Source organism: Euprymna scolopes, chromosome 3, assembly GCF_053919585.1.
Source record: "Euprymna scolopes isolate OS-2025 chromosome 3, ASM5391958v1, whole genome shotgun sequence".
In the NCBI taxonomy this organism is placed as follows: domain Eukaryota; kingdom Metazoa; phylum Mollusca; class Cephalopoda; order Sepiida; family Sepiolidae; genus Euprymna; species Euprymna scolopes.
In genome coordinates this window covers 195,283,471-195,296,415 of record NC_136484.1, presented here as the reverse complement: position 1 = coordinate 195,296,415, position 12,945 = coordinate 195,283,471, and the positions used below count along the sequence as shown (strand labels likewise).

Below are 12,945 nucleotides of genomic sequence, written 5' to 3'. Positions count from 1 at the left end.
TCACTAACTCATTTTAACCCAATTATGAACATTTCTGTAGATTGCTTGAACGACCTTCACTAACTCATTTTAACGCGACTATGAACATTTCTGTAGATTGCTTAAACGACCTTCACTAACTCATTTTAACGCAACTATGAACATTTCTGTAGATTGCTTGAACGACCTTCACTAACTCATTTTAACGCAACTATGAACATTTCTGTAGATTGCTTGAACGACCTTCACTAACTCATTTTAACGCGACTATGAACATTTCTGTAGATTGCTTGAACGACCTTCACTAACTCATTTTCACGCAACTATGAACATTTCTGTAGATTGCTTAAACGACCTTCACTAACTCATTTTAACGCAACTATGAACATTTCTGTAGATTGCTTGAACGACCTTCACTAACTCATTTTAACCCAACTATGAACATTTCTGTAGATTGCTTAAACGACCTTCACTAACTCATTTTAACGCGACTATGAATATTTCTGTAGATTGCTTGAACGACCTTCACTAACTCATTTTAACCCAACTATGAACATTTCTGTAGATTGCTTAAACGACCTTCACTAACTCATTTTAACGCGACTATGAACATTTCTGTAGATTGCTTGAACGACCTTCACTAACTCATTTTAACGCAACTATGAACATTTCTGTAGATTGCTTAAACGACCTTCACTAACTCATTTTAACCCAATTATGAACATTTCTGTAGATTGCTTGAACGACCTTCACTAACTCATTTTAACGCGACTATGAACATTTCTGTAGATTGCTTAAACGACCTTCACTAACTCATTTTAACGCAACTATGAACATTTCTGTAGATTGCTTGAACGACCTTCACTAACTCATTTTAACGCAACTATGAACATTTCTGTAGATTGCTTGAACGACCTTCACTAACTCATTTTAACGCGACTATGAACATTTCTGTAGATTGCTTGAACGACCTTCACTAACTCATTTTCACGCAACTATGAACATTTCTGTAGATTGCTTAAACGACCTTCACTAACTCATTTTAACGCAACTATGAACATTTCTGTAGATTGCTTGAACGACCTTCACTAACTCATTTTAACCCAACTATGAACATTTCTGTAGATTGCTTGAACGACCTTCACTAACTCATTTTAACGCGACTATGAATATTTCTGTAGATTGCTTGAACGACCTTCACTAACTCATTTTAACCCAACTATGAACATTTCTGTAGATTGCTTAAACGACCTTCACTAACTCATTTTAACGCGACTATGAACATTTCTGTAGATTGCTTGAACGACCTTCACTAACTCATTTTAACCCAACTATGAACATTTCTGTAGATTGCTTGAACGACCTTCACTAACTCATTTTAACGCGACTATGAACATTTCTGTAGATTGCTTGAACGACCTTCACTAACTCATTTTAACGCAACTATGAACATTTCTGTAGATTGCTTGAACGACCTTCACTAACTCATTTTAACCCAACTATGAACATTTCTGTAGATTGCTTGAACGACCTTCACTAACTCATTTTAACGCGACTATGAACATTTCTGTAGATTGCCTGAACGACCTTCACTAACTCATTTTAACCCAACTATGAATATTTCTGTAGATTGCTTGAACGACCTTCACTAACTCATTTTAACCCAACTATGAATATTTCTGTAGATTGCTTGAACGACCTTCACTAACTCATTTTAACGCAACTGTGAACATTTCTGTAGATCGCTTGAACGACCTTCACTAACTCATTTTAACGCAACTATGAATATTTCTGTAGATTGCTTGAACGACCTTCACTAACTCATTTTAACCCAACTATGAACATTTCTGTAGATTGCTTGAACGACCTTCACTAACTCATTTTAACACAACTGTGAACATTTCTGTAGATTGCTTGAACGACCTTCACTAACTCATTTTAACGCAACTATGAACATTTCTGTAGATTGCTTGAACGACCTTCACTAACTCATTTTAACCCAACTATGAATATTTCTGTAGATTGCTTGAACGACCTTCACTAACTCATTTTAACGCAACTGTGAACATTTCTGTAGATTGCTTGAACGACCTTCACTAACTCATTTTAACCCAACTATGAATATTTCTGTAGATTGCTTGAACGACCTTCACTAACTCATTTTAACGCAACTATGAATATTTCTGTAGATTGCTTGAACGACCTTCACTAACTCATTTTAACGCAACTATGAATATTTCTGTAGATTGCTTGAACGACCTTCACTAACTCATTTTAACACAACTATGAACATTTCTGTAGATTGCTTGAACGACCTTCACTAACTCTCTAGCTTACGCAATGCACACCCGAAAAATCTTGTGGTATCCTTTCTCAAAAGTTTTCTCCAGATTCGCAAAATCACAATACAGCTTCTTTTTACTAAAATAGTTCTCTTGCATTTGTTTCAGGATAGATTTAGCACCAGTGATACTTTGCCTAAGCATAAAAGCAAATTGAATGATGATGAATATTATGAGAAGATTGAAAATAATATTTGAGTTATGAGCACAGTTTATGAAAATTAATTTGAAGATGACCATGTTGTAGCCCTCAGGAATGCAATCTTAGGGTAACATGTTTCAGAGATGGGAACTTCTTGGAAAGAAACACTTTTCATGGAAATTCCATTTTATTTTTACTGTATAGAGGAAGAAAGTTCAGTGATAGAAAAACAAATTATTGTGAAAGGAGGAATGGAAGGTTGGAGCTCAGTAAGAAATAACAAAAGAATAGAGAAAGACCAGAAACGTTTCTTCTATGAGAAAGAGGCTTTACAGAATGAAAGAAATCTTTCTTCATTAGATTGCAAAATCGATTTTGTATTTTTGTCACAAGAAAGAGTTGTGAGGGGCACCTCTTCAGATGTGACACCACGAAAGCAAAATACAGGTTCTTCTCTTGCATTTTATCTTTGCTTATCTGACTTATTATCTGCTGTTCAATTATGTTATCAATTTTAGTATTATGGAAGTTATAGAATAAAACGGAAATGTGAGAAATAGGCACCTAAAATAAAACCTTAAAAACGATAAGATGTATAAGCTCTAAAGATGAGATGTATAAGCTCTAAAGATAAGATGTATAACCTCTAAAGATAAGATGTATAAGCTCTAAAGATAAGATGTATAACCTCTAAAGATAAGATATATAAGCTCTTAAGATAATGATGAGATGTATAAGCTCTAAAGATAATGGTGAGATCTTTAAGCTCTAAAGATAATCATGAGATCTTTAAGCTATAAAGATAATGATGAGATGTATAAGCTCTAAAGATAAGATGTATAAGCTCTAAAGATAAGATGTATAAGCTCTAAAGATAAGATGTAGAAGCTCTAAAGATAAGATGTAGAAGCTCTAAAGCTAAGATGTATAAGCTCTAAAGATAAGATGTATAAGCTCTAAAGATAATGATGAGATGTATAAGCTCTATAGATGAGATGTATAAGCTCTAAAGATGAGATGTATAAGCTCTAAAGATAAGATGTATAAGCTCTAAAGATAATGATGAGATGTATAAGCTCTAAAGATGAGATGTATAAGCTCTAAAGATGAGATGTATAAGCTCTAATGATGAGATGTATAGGCTCTAAAGATGAGATGTATAAGCTTTAAAGATAAGATGTATAAGCTTTAAAGATAAGATGTATAAGCTTTAAAGATAATATGTATAAGCTCTAAAGATGAAATGTATAAGCTCTAAAGATGGGATGTATAAGCTCTACAGTTGAGATGTATAAGCTGTAAAGATAAGATGTATAAGCTCTAAAGATAAGATGTATAAGCTCTAAAGATGAGATGTATCAGCTCTAAAGATGAGATGTATCAGCTCTAAAGATAAGATGTATAAGCTCTAAAGATAAGATGTATAAGCTCTAAAGATGAGATGTATAAGCTCTAAAGATAAGATGTATAAGCTCTAAAGATGAGATGTATCAGCTCTAAAGATAAGAAGTATAAGCTCTAAAGATAATAATGAGATGTATAAGCTCTAAAGATAAGATGTATAACCTCTAAAGATAAGATGTATAAGCTCTAAAGATAAGATGTATAAGATCTAAAGATAAGATGTATAAGATCTAAAGATAAGATGTATAAGATCTAAAGATAAGATGTATAAGATCTAAAGATAAGATGTATAAGATCTAAAGATAAGATGTATCAGCTCTAAAGATAAGAAGTATAAGCTCTAAAGATAATGATGAGATGTATAAGCTCTAAAGATAAGATGTATAAGCTCTAAAGATAAGATGTATAAGCTCTAAAGATAAGATGTATAAGATCTAAAGATAAGATGTATAAGATCTAAAGATAAGATGTATAAGATCTAAAGATAAGATGTATAAGCTCTAAAGATAAGATGTATAAGCTCTAAAGATAAGATGTATAAGATCTAAAGATAAGATGTATAAGATCTAAAGATAAGATGTATAAGCTCTAAAGATAAGATGTATAAGCTCTAAAGATAAGATGTATAAGCTCTAAAGATAAGATGTATAAGCTCTAAAGATAAGATGTATAAGATCTAAAGATAAGATGTATAAGCTCTAAAGATAAGATGTATAAGCTCTTAAGATAATGATGAGATGTATAAGCTCTAAGATAATGATGAGATGTATAAGCTCTAAAGATAAGATGTATAAGCTCTAAAGATAAGATGTATAAGCTCTAAAGCTAAGATGTATAAGCTCTAAAGATGAGATGTATAAGCTCTAAAGATAAGATGTATAAGCTCTAAAGATGAGAGGTATAATATCTAAAGATGAGATGTATAAGATCTAAAGATAAGATGTATAAGATCTAAAGATAAGATGTATCAGCTCTAAAGATAAGATGTATCAGCTCTAAAGATATGAAGTATAAGCTCTAAAGATAATGATGAGATGTATAAGCTCTAAAGATAAGATGTATAAGATCTAAAGATAAGATGTATAAGATCTAAAGATAATGATGAGATGTATAAGCTCTAAAAATAATGATAAGATGTATAAGCTCTAAAGATAAGATGTATAAGCTCTAAAGATAAGATGTATAAGCTCTAAAGATAAGATGTATAAGATCTAAAGATAAGATGTATAAGATCTAAAGATAAGATGTATAAGCTCTAAAGATAAGATGTATAAGCTCTAAAGATAAGATGTATAAGATCTAAAGATAAGATGTATAAGATCTAAAGATAAGATGTATAAGATCTAAAGATAAGATGTATAAGCTCTAAAGATAATGATGAGATGTATAAGCTCTTAAGATAAGATGTATAAGCTCTAAAGATAATGATGAGATGTATAAGCTCTAAAGATAAGATGTATAAGCTCTAAAGCTTAGATGTATAAGCTCTAAAGATAAGATGTATAAGCTCTAAAGATAAGATGTATAAGCTCTAAAGATAAGATGTATAAGATCTAAAGATAATGATGAGATGTATAAGTTAATTTTTATTTTTATTTCGGACTACTAGTCTCATCTTTATTAGTTGTTGTTTGTTTGTTTTTATTAGTTCACAACGTTTCGGCCAACTTCCTCTGGCCTTCGTCAGGTGGTAACCGCGACGGATAGGAACTTCGAATCTCCTAACTGCATTCTCAGCCATCACTGCCATCCGTAGTTGTCGTCGTCTCACCACATTTTTGACCAATTACCTCTGGCACGCTTTGGGTGGGATTGAAACCGCTATCTTCAGACAATGTTCATCTGGAACCGTAGAGATTCAACGTCTCTATCAACTGCGCCACGGGCCCCGAAGGGCGATCAAGGTTGGATTCTTTGATCTTATAAATCCACATTTATTCATTATCTGATCTTCCATAGTCGGGTCCGTACCGATTGGTATATATATATATTATTCCTTAATTGGAATTTTTATTTAGAGATGAGCATTTTTATGTTAATTTTTATTTTTATTTCGGACTACTAGTCTCATCTTTATTAGTTGTTGTTTGTTTGTTTTTATTAGTTCACAACGTTTCGGCCAACTTCCTCTGGCCTTCGTCAGGTGGTAACCAGATGAACATTGTCTGAAGATAGCGGTTTCAATCCCACCCAAAGCGTGCCAGAGGTAATTGGTCAAAAATGTGGTGAGACGACGACAACTACGGATGGCAGTGATGGCTGAGAATGCAGTTAGGAGATTCGAAGTTCCTATCCGTCGCGGTTACCACCTGACGAAGGCCAGAGGAAGTTGGCCGAAACGTTGTGAACTAATAAAAACAAACAAACAACAACTAATAAAGATGAGACTAGTAGTCCGAAATAAAAATAAAAATTAACATAAAAATGCTCATCTTTAAATAAAAATTCCAATTAAGGAATAATATATAGAGATGTATAAGCTCTAAAGATAATGATGAGATGTATAAGCTCTAAAGATAAGATGTATAAGCTCTAAAGGTGAGATGTATAAGATCTAAAGATAGGATGTATAAGCTCTAAAGATAATGATGAGATGTATAAGCTCTAAAGATAATGATGAGATGTATAAGCTCTAAAGATAATGATGAGAAGTATAAGCTCTAAAGATAATGATGAGAAGTATAAGCTCTAAAGATAAGATGTATAAGCTCTAAAGCTAAGATGTATAAGCTCTAAAGCTAAGATGTATAAGATCTAAAGATAATGATGAGATGTATAAGCTCTAAAGATAAGATGTATAAGCTCTAAAGATAAGATGTATAAGATCTAAAGCTAAGATGTATAAGCTCTAAAGATAAGATGTATAAGCTCTAAAGATAAGATGTATAAGCTCTAAAGATAAGATGTATAAGCTCTAAAGCTAAGATGTATAAGCTCTAAAGATAATGATGAGATGTATAAGCTCTAAAGATAATGATGAGATGTATAAGCTCTTAAGATAAGATGTATAAGCTCTAAAGATAAGATGTATAAGCTCTAAAGATGAGATGTATAAGCTCTAAAGATGAGATGTATAAGCTCTAAAGGTGAGATGTATAAGCTCTAAAGATGAGATGTATAAGCTCTAAAGATAAGATGTATAAGCTCTAAAGATGAGATGTATAAGCTCTTAAGATGAGATGTATAAGCTTTAAAGATAAGATGTATAAGCTCTAAAGATGAGATGTATAAGCTCTAAAGATAATGAATTCAAATGTAGATACAATTATTGTAACACGGCTTTTAGGAATGAAGTGTATACTCAACTTCTATATCAAAATATATGTGGATCCTTCCGCAGTCGCCATCATCATCATCATCATCATCATCATCACTAACACATTGTATGAATCAGAAGGAGTTCTGAGTTGCACTTTCACTTCACCATAGGATCTGTTCTTATAAAGGTAGAAGATTGTATCAGGAATCAGCCACTTTCTGGAGCAGTAGAATGATGCTACCATTTTTTCAGCAACAGATGAAATTTCTTCCATTTTAGATCTGGAGTGAAAGTCAGTCGTAGGAGTTTATCAAACTAAGAGGCTTCTTGAGAGAAAGAGAGAGAGAGAGAGAGAGAGAGAGAGAGAGAGAGAGAGAGAGAGAGAGATGAACATTGATGGTGAAAGGAGATTTTTTTGATTTTAGAAGTAGTGAAAATGACAAGTCACATATTTTTCATTGTACCACATGCTTGAGGAGAAACAATCAACAAGGTCTTGATCACAAATGCTCTTCAAAGTGCTGCCATAGGCAGTTGTGTCATCTGAATAAATGCCAACAAATGATGCAAAATTATAATCATGATAATGATTTATGAAAAAAAGAGACTCCTGGAGTATGCCGACCTTGACACGCAGTGCTTCAAATGCTTCTGCCCATTAATAACTACTTTTATAGACTTTTCAGAGAAAGAGGATTTGATGCTTGAGAAGTCGTTGCCAGATATTCCATAACTAGCAAGATTCAACTCTTTGTGCCAAGTCTTTGCCGAGCACTATTGCCCTAAAAACAAAACAAAGGTTCCATCCTCTGCGATATTACAGCCAGCACTTGGGAAGTTGATCTTGCAGTATGAAATCTATATTGCATGTCATTAAATAGAATGTTTTTGTTGAAATGATTGAGAGCTTCTTGAGTCAATTGATTCAAACAATTTAAGAATGAAAACGAAACTGATCTGTATTGAGAAGAAGTAAGAAAGTGTGTCATGTGCAAATCTGTTAGCAAAATGATCGGATTTGATTTAACAAAACGATTTGATGTGACAAAAACAACAAAAAAAGTTAACTAATTTTTAAACATCTGAAGAAAAGAAACTTTATATTATTTGGACTACTGTTCTCATCTTGAGTGTTATTTTCACAATGTTTTGGTCAATGTAACCTCCGACCTTCTTTTTTGTTGAACTCGGGAATCTGCAAGAAATTTCAAATGGAACTGTCTATTTAATCCACAGGTGTAGCATAACATGTTCTTGTTCCATCGGTCATGATCGTTTAGAAGTTTCAAGTAATCTACAGTTGTGTTTTTGAATGTCACTTGCACTGAGAATTGAATTTTCAACCTCCAGAAGAGTATAACTTACAACTGAATTTTAGCAAATACTTTATCCACTGTACCATGATTTAAATAAAGGGTTCCTTTGAAGATCCATGCAGATTCCCAAGTTTGACAGAAAAATTCTGAGTTCAACAGAATATACCTAAAGAAGTTGAAAGGTTACATCGATCGAAACGTGAAAAAAAACAAAAACTCAAGGTGTGAACAACAGTCCGAATTATTCAAATTAATTTTCATCGTAAAATTTCAAAAAAAAAATTTTGAAAAAAATTTTTTTTTCTTTTAGTTTTTCTCAATCAATTTCTAATATTTGACCGGAATTCTTAACCAGAATGTTAATGTTCTTCTTTATAGCAGGTGTTCCCTGATGGAATCGGTCCTTAGTATTTGTGATGAGAGCCAACTTTCTGAGCTTCTTAAGGTTACCAGCTGGAAGGCCAGACTCTACAGGTTTTAACTTCCTTCTCCCCCTTCTTTCCTTTTAATTCCTTGTTTCTCTCTTCACATTTTTTGGAGTTTGGTTTTCTCACTAAAAATTAGCATCACATTTTTATTCCTCACAGACAAGGTTATCTGATTTGTAGAATGTAGAATATTTAATTAATCAATTAATAAATCCGGGCCTTGATAAGTGGTAACTCATTTGTAAAAAAAATAAATAAATAAAATATGATCAAAATCTGGATCAAAAGCTTTGGATCTCATCTGTTGACAAACTCATCTTTGTCCATCTTGATAAACTGCTGTTGCGAGAATATAGTGTTGATTAATAATCTAAATTCTTATTACAATAAGTTATTTTTGTTTTTCTTTAAAAATGTGTCTACTTTCAATCATAATTTTCTGATTCTTTAGTTTTTTTTTTGTTGTTTTTGTTGAATGATGCACTCATTTGATCATCTTTACAAAGATTGAATTTCTTTCAACACAATTGAATGGTCCTCCATCAAGATGGATTGATTATTTGATCAGCCCCCATAATATAATGAAATATGATAATAAAAAATGTATATTTTTAAATAGCTGTTTTAGTGAATCATCTGTAGTTTATTACCTATATTATATTTCATTTAATTTGGTGTTCTTTTTTGTGATGTATTGTAGCACTACCTTGGTCCAGGGGAAACTCAACATGGATTCTTCATTTGAGACACTGTCCTAATTTTGTCTAGCACAATCATTGTCCATATTATTTTACTTATTTGTACTACTGTTCTCATCTTGTAACCTCTGACCTTCTTCAGAGTATCTTGTTGAACTCTAAAATCTTTCTTTCAAAATACAATTGCAAATTATTTAGGACTTTTACCCAATCATGGCTGATGAAATGAGAGCAAGCTAGCCTCATGGATTAAAAAAAAACTGATTCCGTTCAAAATTCTATCCAGATTTCGGAGTTCAACAGAAAGATTCACGAGTTCAACAAGATACACCTGAAGAAGGTCAGAGGTTATATCAACAAAAACATTATGCGACTAACAATCAAGATTGCCGCACAGTTTCAGAACTGTAGTTTGAATAATCAAAATAATAGGAATCATGAATCTTCATCTCAAAAATTCTTTGTCCTATTGTAGAACCACAAAAAACTCATTTATTTAGATTGGTCCATCATCTAGATTCCTTGTCCCATTTTGTGATTAGATCTCGAAAACCTGGTGCTAGTGCACTTACTAATCCGCGCTATTTTTTAAATTGTATTTCCAAGTTTAATTAAAGTTTTATGATATGTTTTTTATTCAATTATAAAGTTAAAGTATAGAATAGGTACAAAACACCCTCCCCATGTTAAGAATGGCTTTTTAAATAATAATGTTATTATTTCAGCACGGTTAATAAGTGCACTAGTACCGAAGACCTTAAAAGGGTGGAGTTGTTTTGATGTGTTAGGATTGAGAGCATCTGCTAGTTTTAATTAGAATTGATCATTAATTCCCTGCTAGAGAATTCTCTCCATCTGAGTTTACTGAATAAAAATTATGAGTTTTAACTAATTTTATTCGTTAAAAAGTCCATCACATTTCTCGCCAAACAGTGGTTGCATTGACACATTTTAGCAATGCATCTTTTCAGATGGCAAACTACAAAAAATATTCACCACAGAAAAGAAGAGAACCTGATCACAGAAAGAAATAAAGAACTCAACTACTAATGTCAGGCATCCCATCTCCATTCCTCTGCGCTTTGCCATGCACTTGACCGACAGCTGTCATCTTAGTAAGCCCTGAGTAGTTTAACTTTTTAGCCTGTCACACTCTTTCACCTCTGTTTCAAAATAAGGTCAATGACTTGCATCAGTAGAGGACAGGGGGAAGTGGGTAGTCTCTTAGTTAAGTATTAAAGAAAGGCCGATGGGAAATGCCCATAATATGTTGCTTGTTTTATTATTGATGAGGTGAGGAGATATTTTAGCTGTATCTTTTTAGTCATGTTTGGTTCAAGGCTGCAAAATAATAGAGCACATCTGCTTTGTGACACAATATCTTTTGTACAAGAATCAAATTTGTTATTCATTTATGATTTTTTTGGAATCTTAGGAATTCTCATGAAAAAAATTATTTTCAGTTCTTGTCCAAAATTCCCTTTTCATTAAAAAACTAAAATAAAGAAAAATCTCTATGATGTACATACTCAATGACAAAATAATAATATCATATTAAAAAAAACACATAAATTAATCAAATAGTTTTATTTTTATAAAGAAAATAATTTCTAAGCGATTAATGGGAATTTGTAGACATTACAACATAAATCTCACAAGTTTGAATTATGTTGAGTTATCTCCCTTCGTTTTTAAGATTGTTTACAAAATGGCGGACAAGACAGCCACTTTTCTGTTATTCATAAAATTTGATTTTCTTACTTAAAAATAAAACTACTTGATTAATTTACATGATTTTTTAGAATATAATATTTTTGTTTCATCAAAGATTGTACAGCATTCATATCTTTTTTATTTTTGTTTCTAATATAGGGAAATTCTGGGCAAAAATCAAAAATAATTTATCTCATGAGAATGGCGATTGTGTATTGTCACAATAGATGTTTGGAGTTGTCAGCATTTTATCCTGTTTGGTTGAATGAACTGTACCAAGTTTTGACTGCTACAGAACAATTTCATTAACTACAGTCAGAATTTTTGAAAATCTCCCATTTCTTTCATTTTTTTAATTTTTTTTTTTTTCGTCTTTCCCAATTTTTTCTCACATATTTTCCTCCTCATCCTTTACTGATTTACTCACTGAATTCTGCTCCATTTTTTAAAAACAATTTCAAATTTCGGAAAAAACTAAATTTTGAAATCCACTATGTTCACTTTTCTTGCTTGGATTTTTGTGATTTTTGCACCGTTTGTCTTTTACTAACCATTTTGACCGTTTCAGCATTTATTGACATCGACAACAGCAGTTTCAAATATGGACCAACAATAAATCTTTTTATGAATAAAAATGAGATGACATTCACCTAGGATCAGTTGAGTCAGCTCCTCCCATACATCACAGAGCATCCCAAATGACTGTAGACCATGCATGACAGTCTATAGCAGCCAAGATAGCTGAATCAGCAAAGTCTCCTCTTTAAAAGAAATTGATTTAAAGGGATTATCCTATATCACATCCAGATTTGAGTATTGGCGACGAAATGATGCAAGTGATACCAAAGAATTTGATGGAAGTAATATTGTCTATTGTTTTCAGAATTTGATTTTGGTTAAAAAAATCTCAAGCATAAAGTAATCATCTTTCTTCCTTTTCCAACAAGTTTTGTATTCTTTTAATTAAAGCATTGCAATTTGAAAAACTATTATGACTGCAAACAGTATATGTAAATAAAATTTTTGAAATGACATAAAATGTGATGGGATATTGATAGGAGAGCTGTGTGACTATATTTTAATGCCTATATTCTCGTGGTTTCCATGGTTTAATAGATAAAAAGTGTATGAAAAATAAGATTGTGTAATGAACATAGGAATGAAAAGCCTTATAACAGAATGTGTGCATTTTGTGACATTCACCAGGAAAGACAAGACGATTTGAACATGGTTCGTTTATGAACGATACTGATGTTAGCAAAGAAAATTTGTAATATTTTTTATTTTAACATCTGCGACATAGTCAAGGATTTCGTTATGCAAATAAAGTTGGTTTGAATAATTCAAAGTTAAATGAAAAAAAGAAATTAATTCATATTTTGTGTTGGGAGCTTATATATATATATATATATATATATATATATATATATATATATAATATGGGAAAAATATACTTAATCAATTATATTTCCTCTTTCATTTATACCAATCTTTTTATTTATTAAACTCTATGTATGTTAAATACAACTACAGAGCATATACAAGTAAATGACAAAAACTCTATATTCCAAATTTCAAGATGTTGTTCATCTTACCATTTATTTCTTTCAACATGTTAAAATGTTCAATTCTTGATGGCACCTGTTTTGTAGCACAGAACCATT

The 12,945-nt window shown here is 31.9% G+C and overlaps 1 protein-coding gene across 3 annotated transcripts in view; it reads left to right on the top strand.

Annotated features, from left to right (window-relative positions):
• Positions 1 to 12,945, top strand: part of LOC145260562 (uncharacterized) — a 131,788-nt gene that overhangs the window by 40,559 nt on the left and 78,284 nt on the right. For 2 of the 3 annotated variants that reach the window (XM_080118835.1, XM_080118811.1), the window contains exon 3: positions 8,821 to 8,916. The exons of the other annotated variant lie outside the window; for it this stretch is intronic. In XM_080118835.1, the coding sequence (XP_079974961.1) occupies positions 8,821 to 8,916 (96 nt within the window). The remainder of the gene's footprint in view (positions 1 to 8,820; positions 8,917 to 12,945) is intronic. 3 annotated transcript variants of the gene reach the window in all.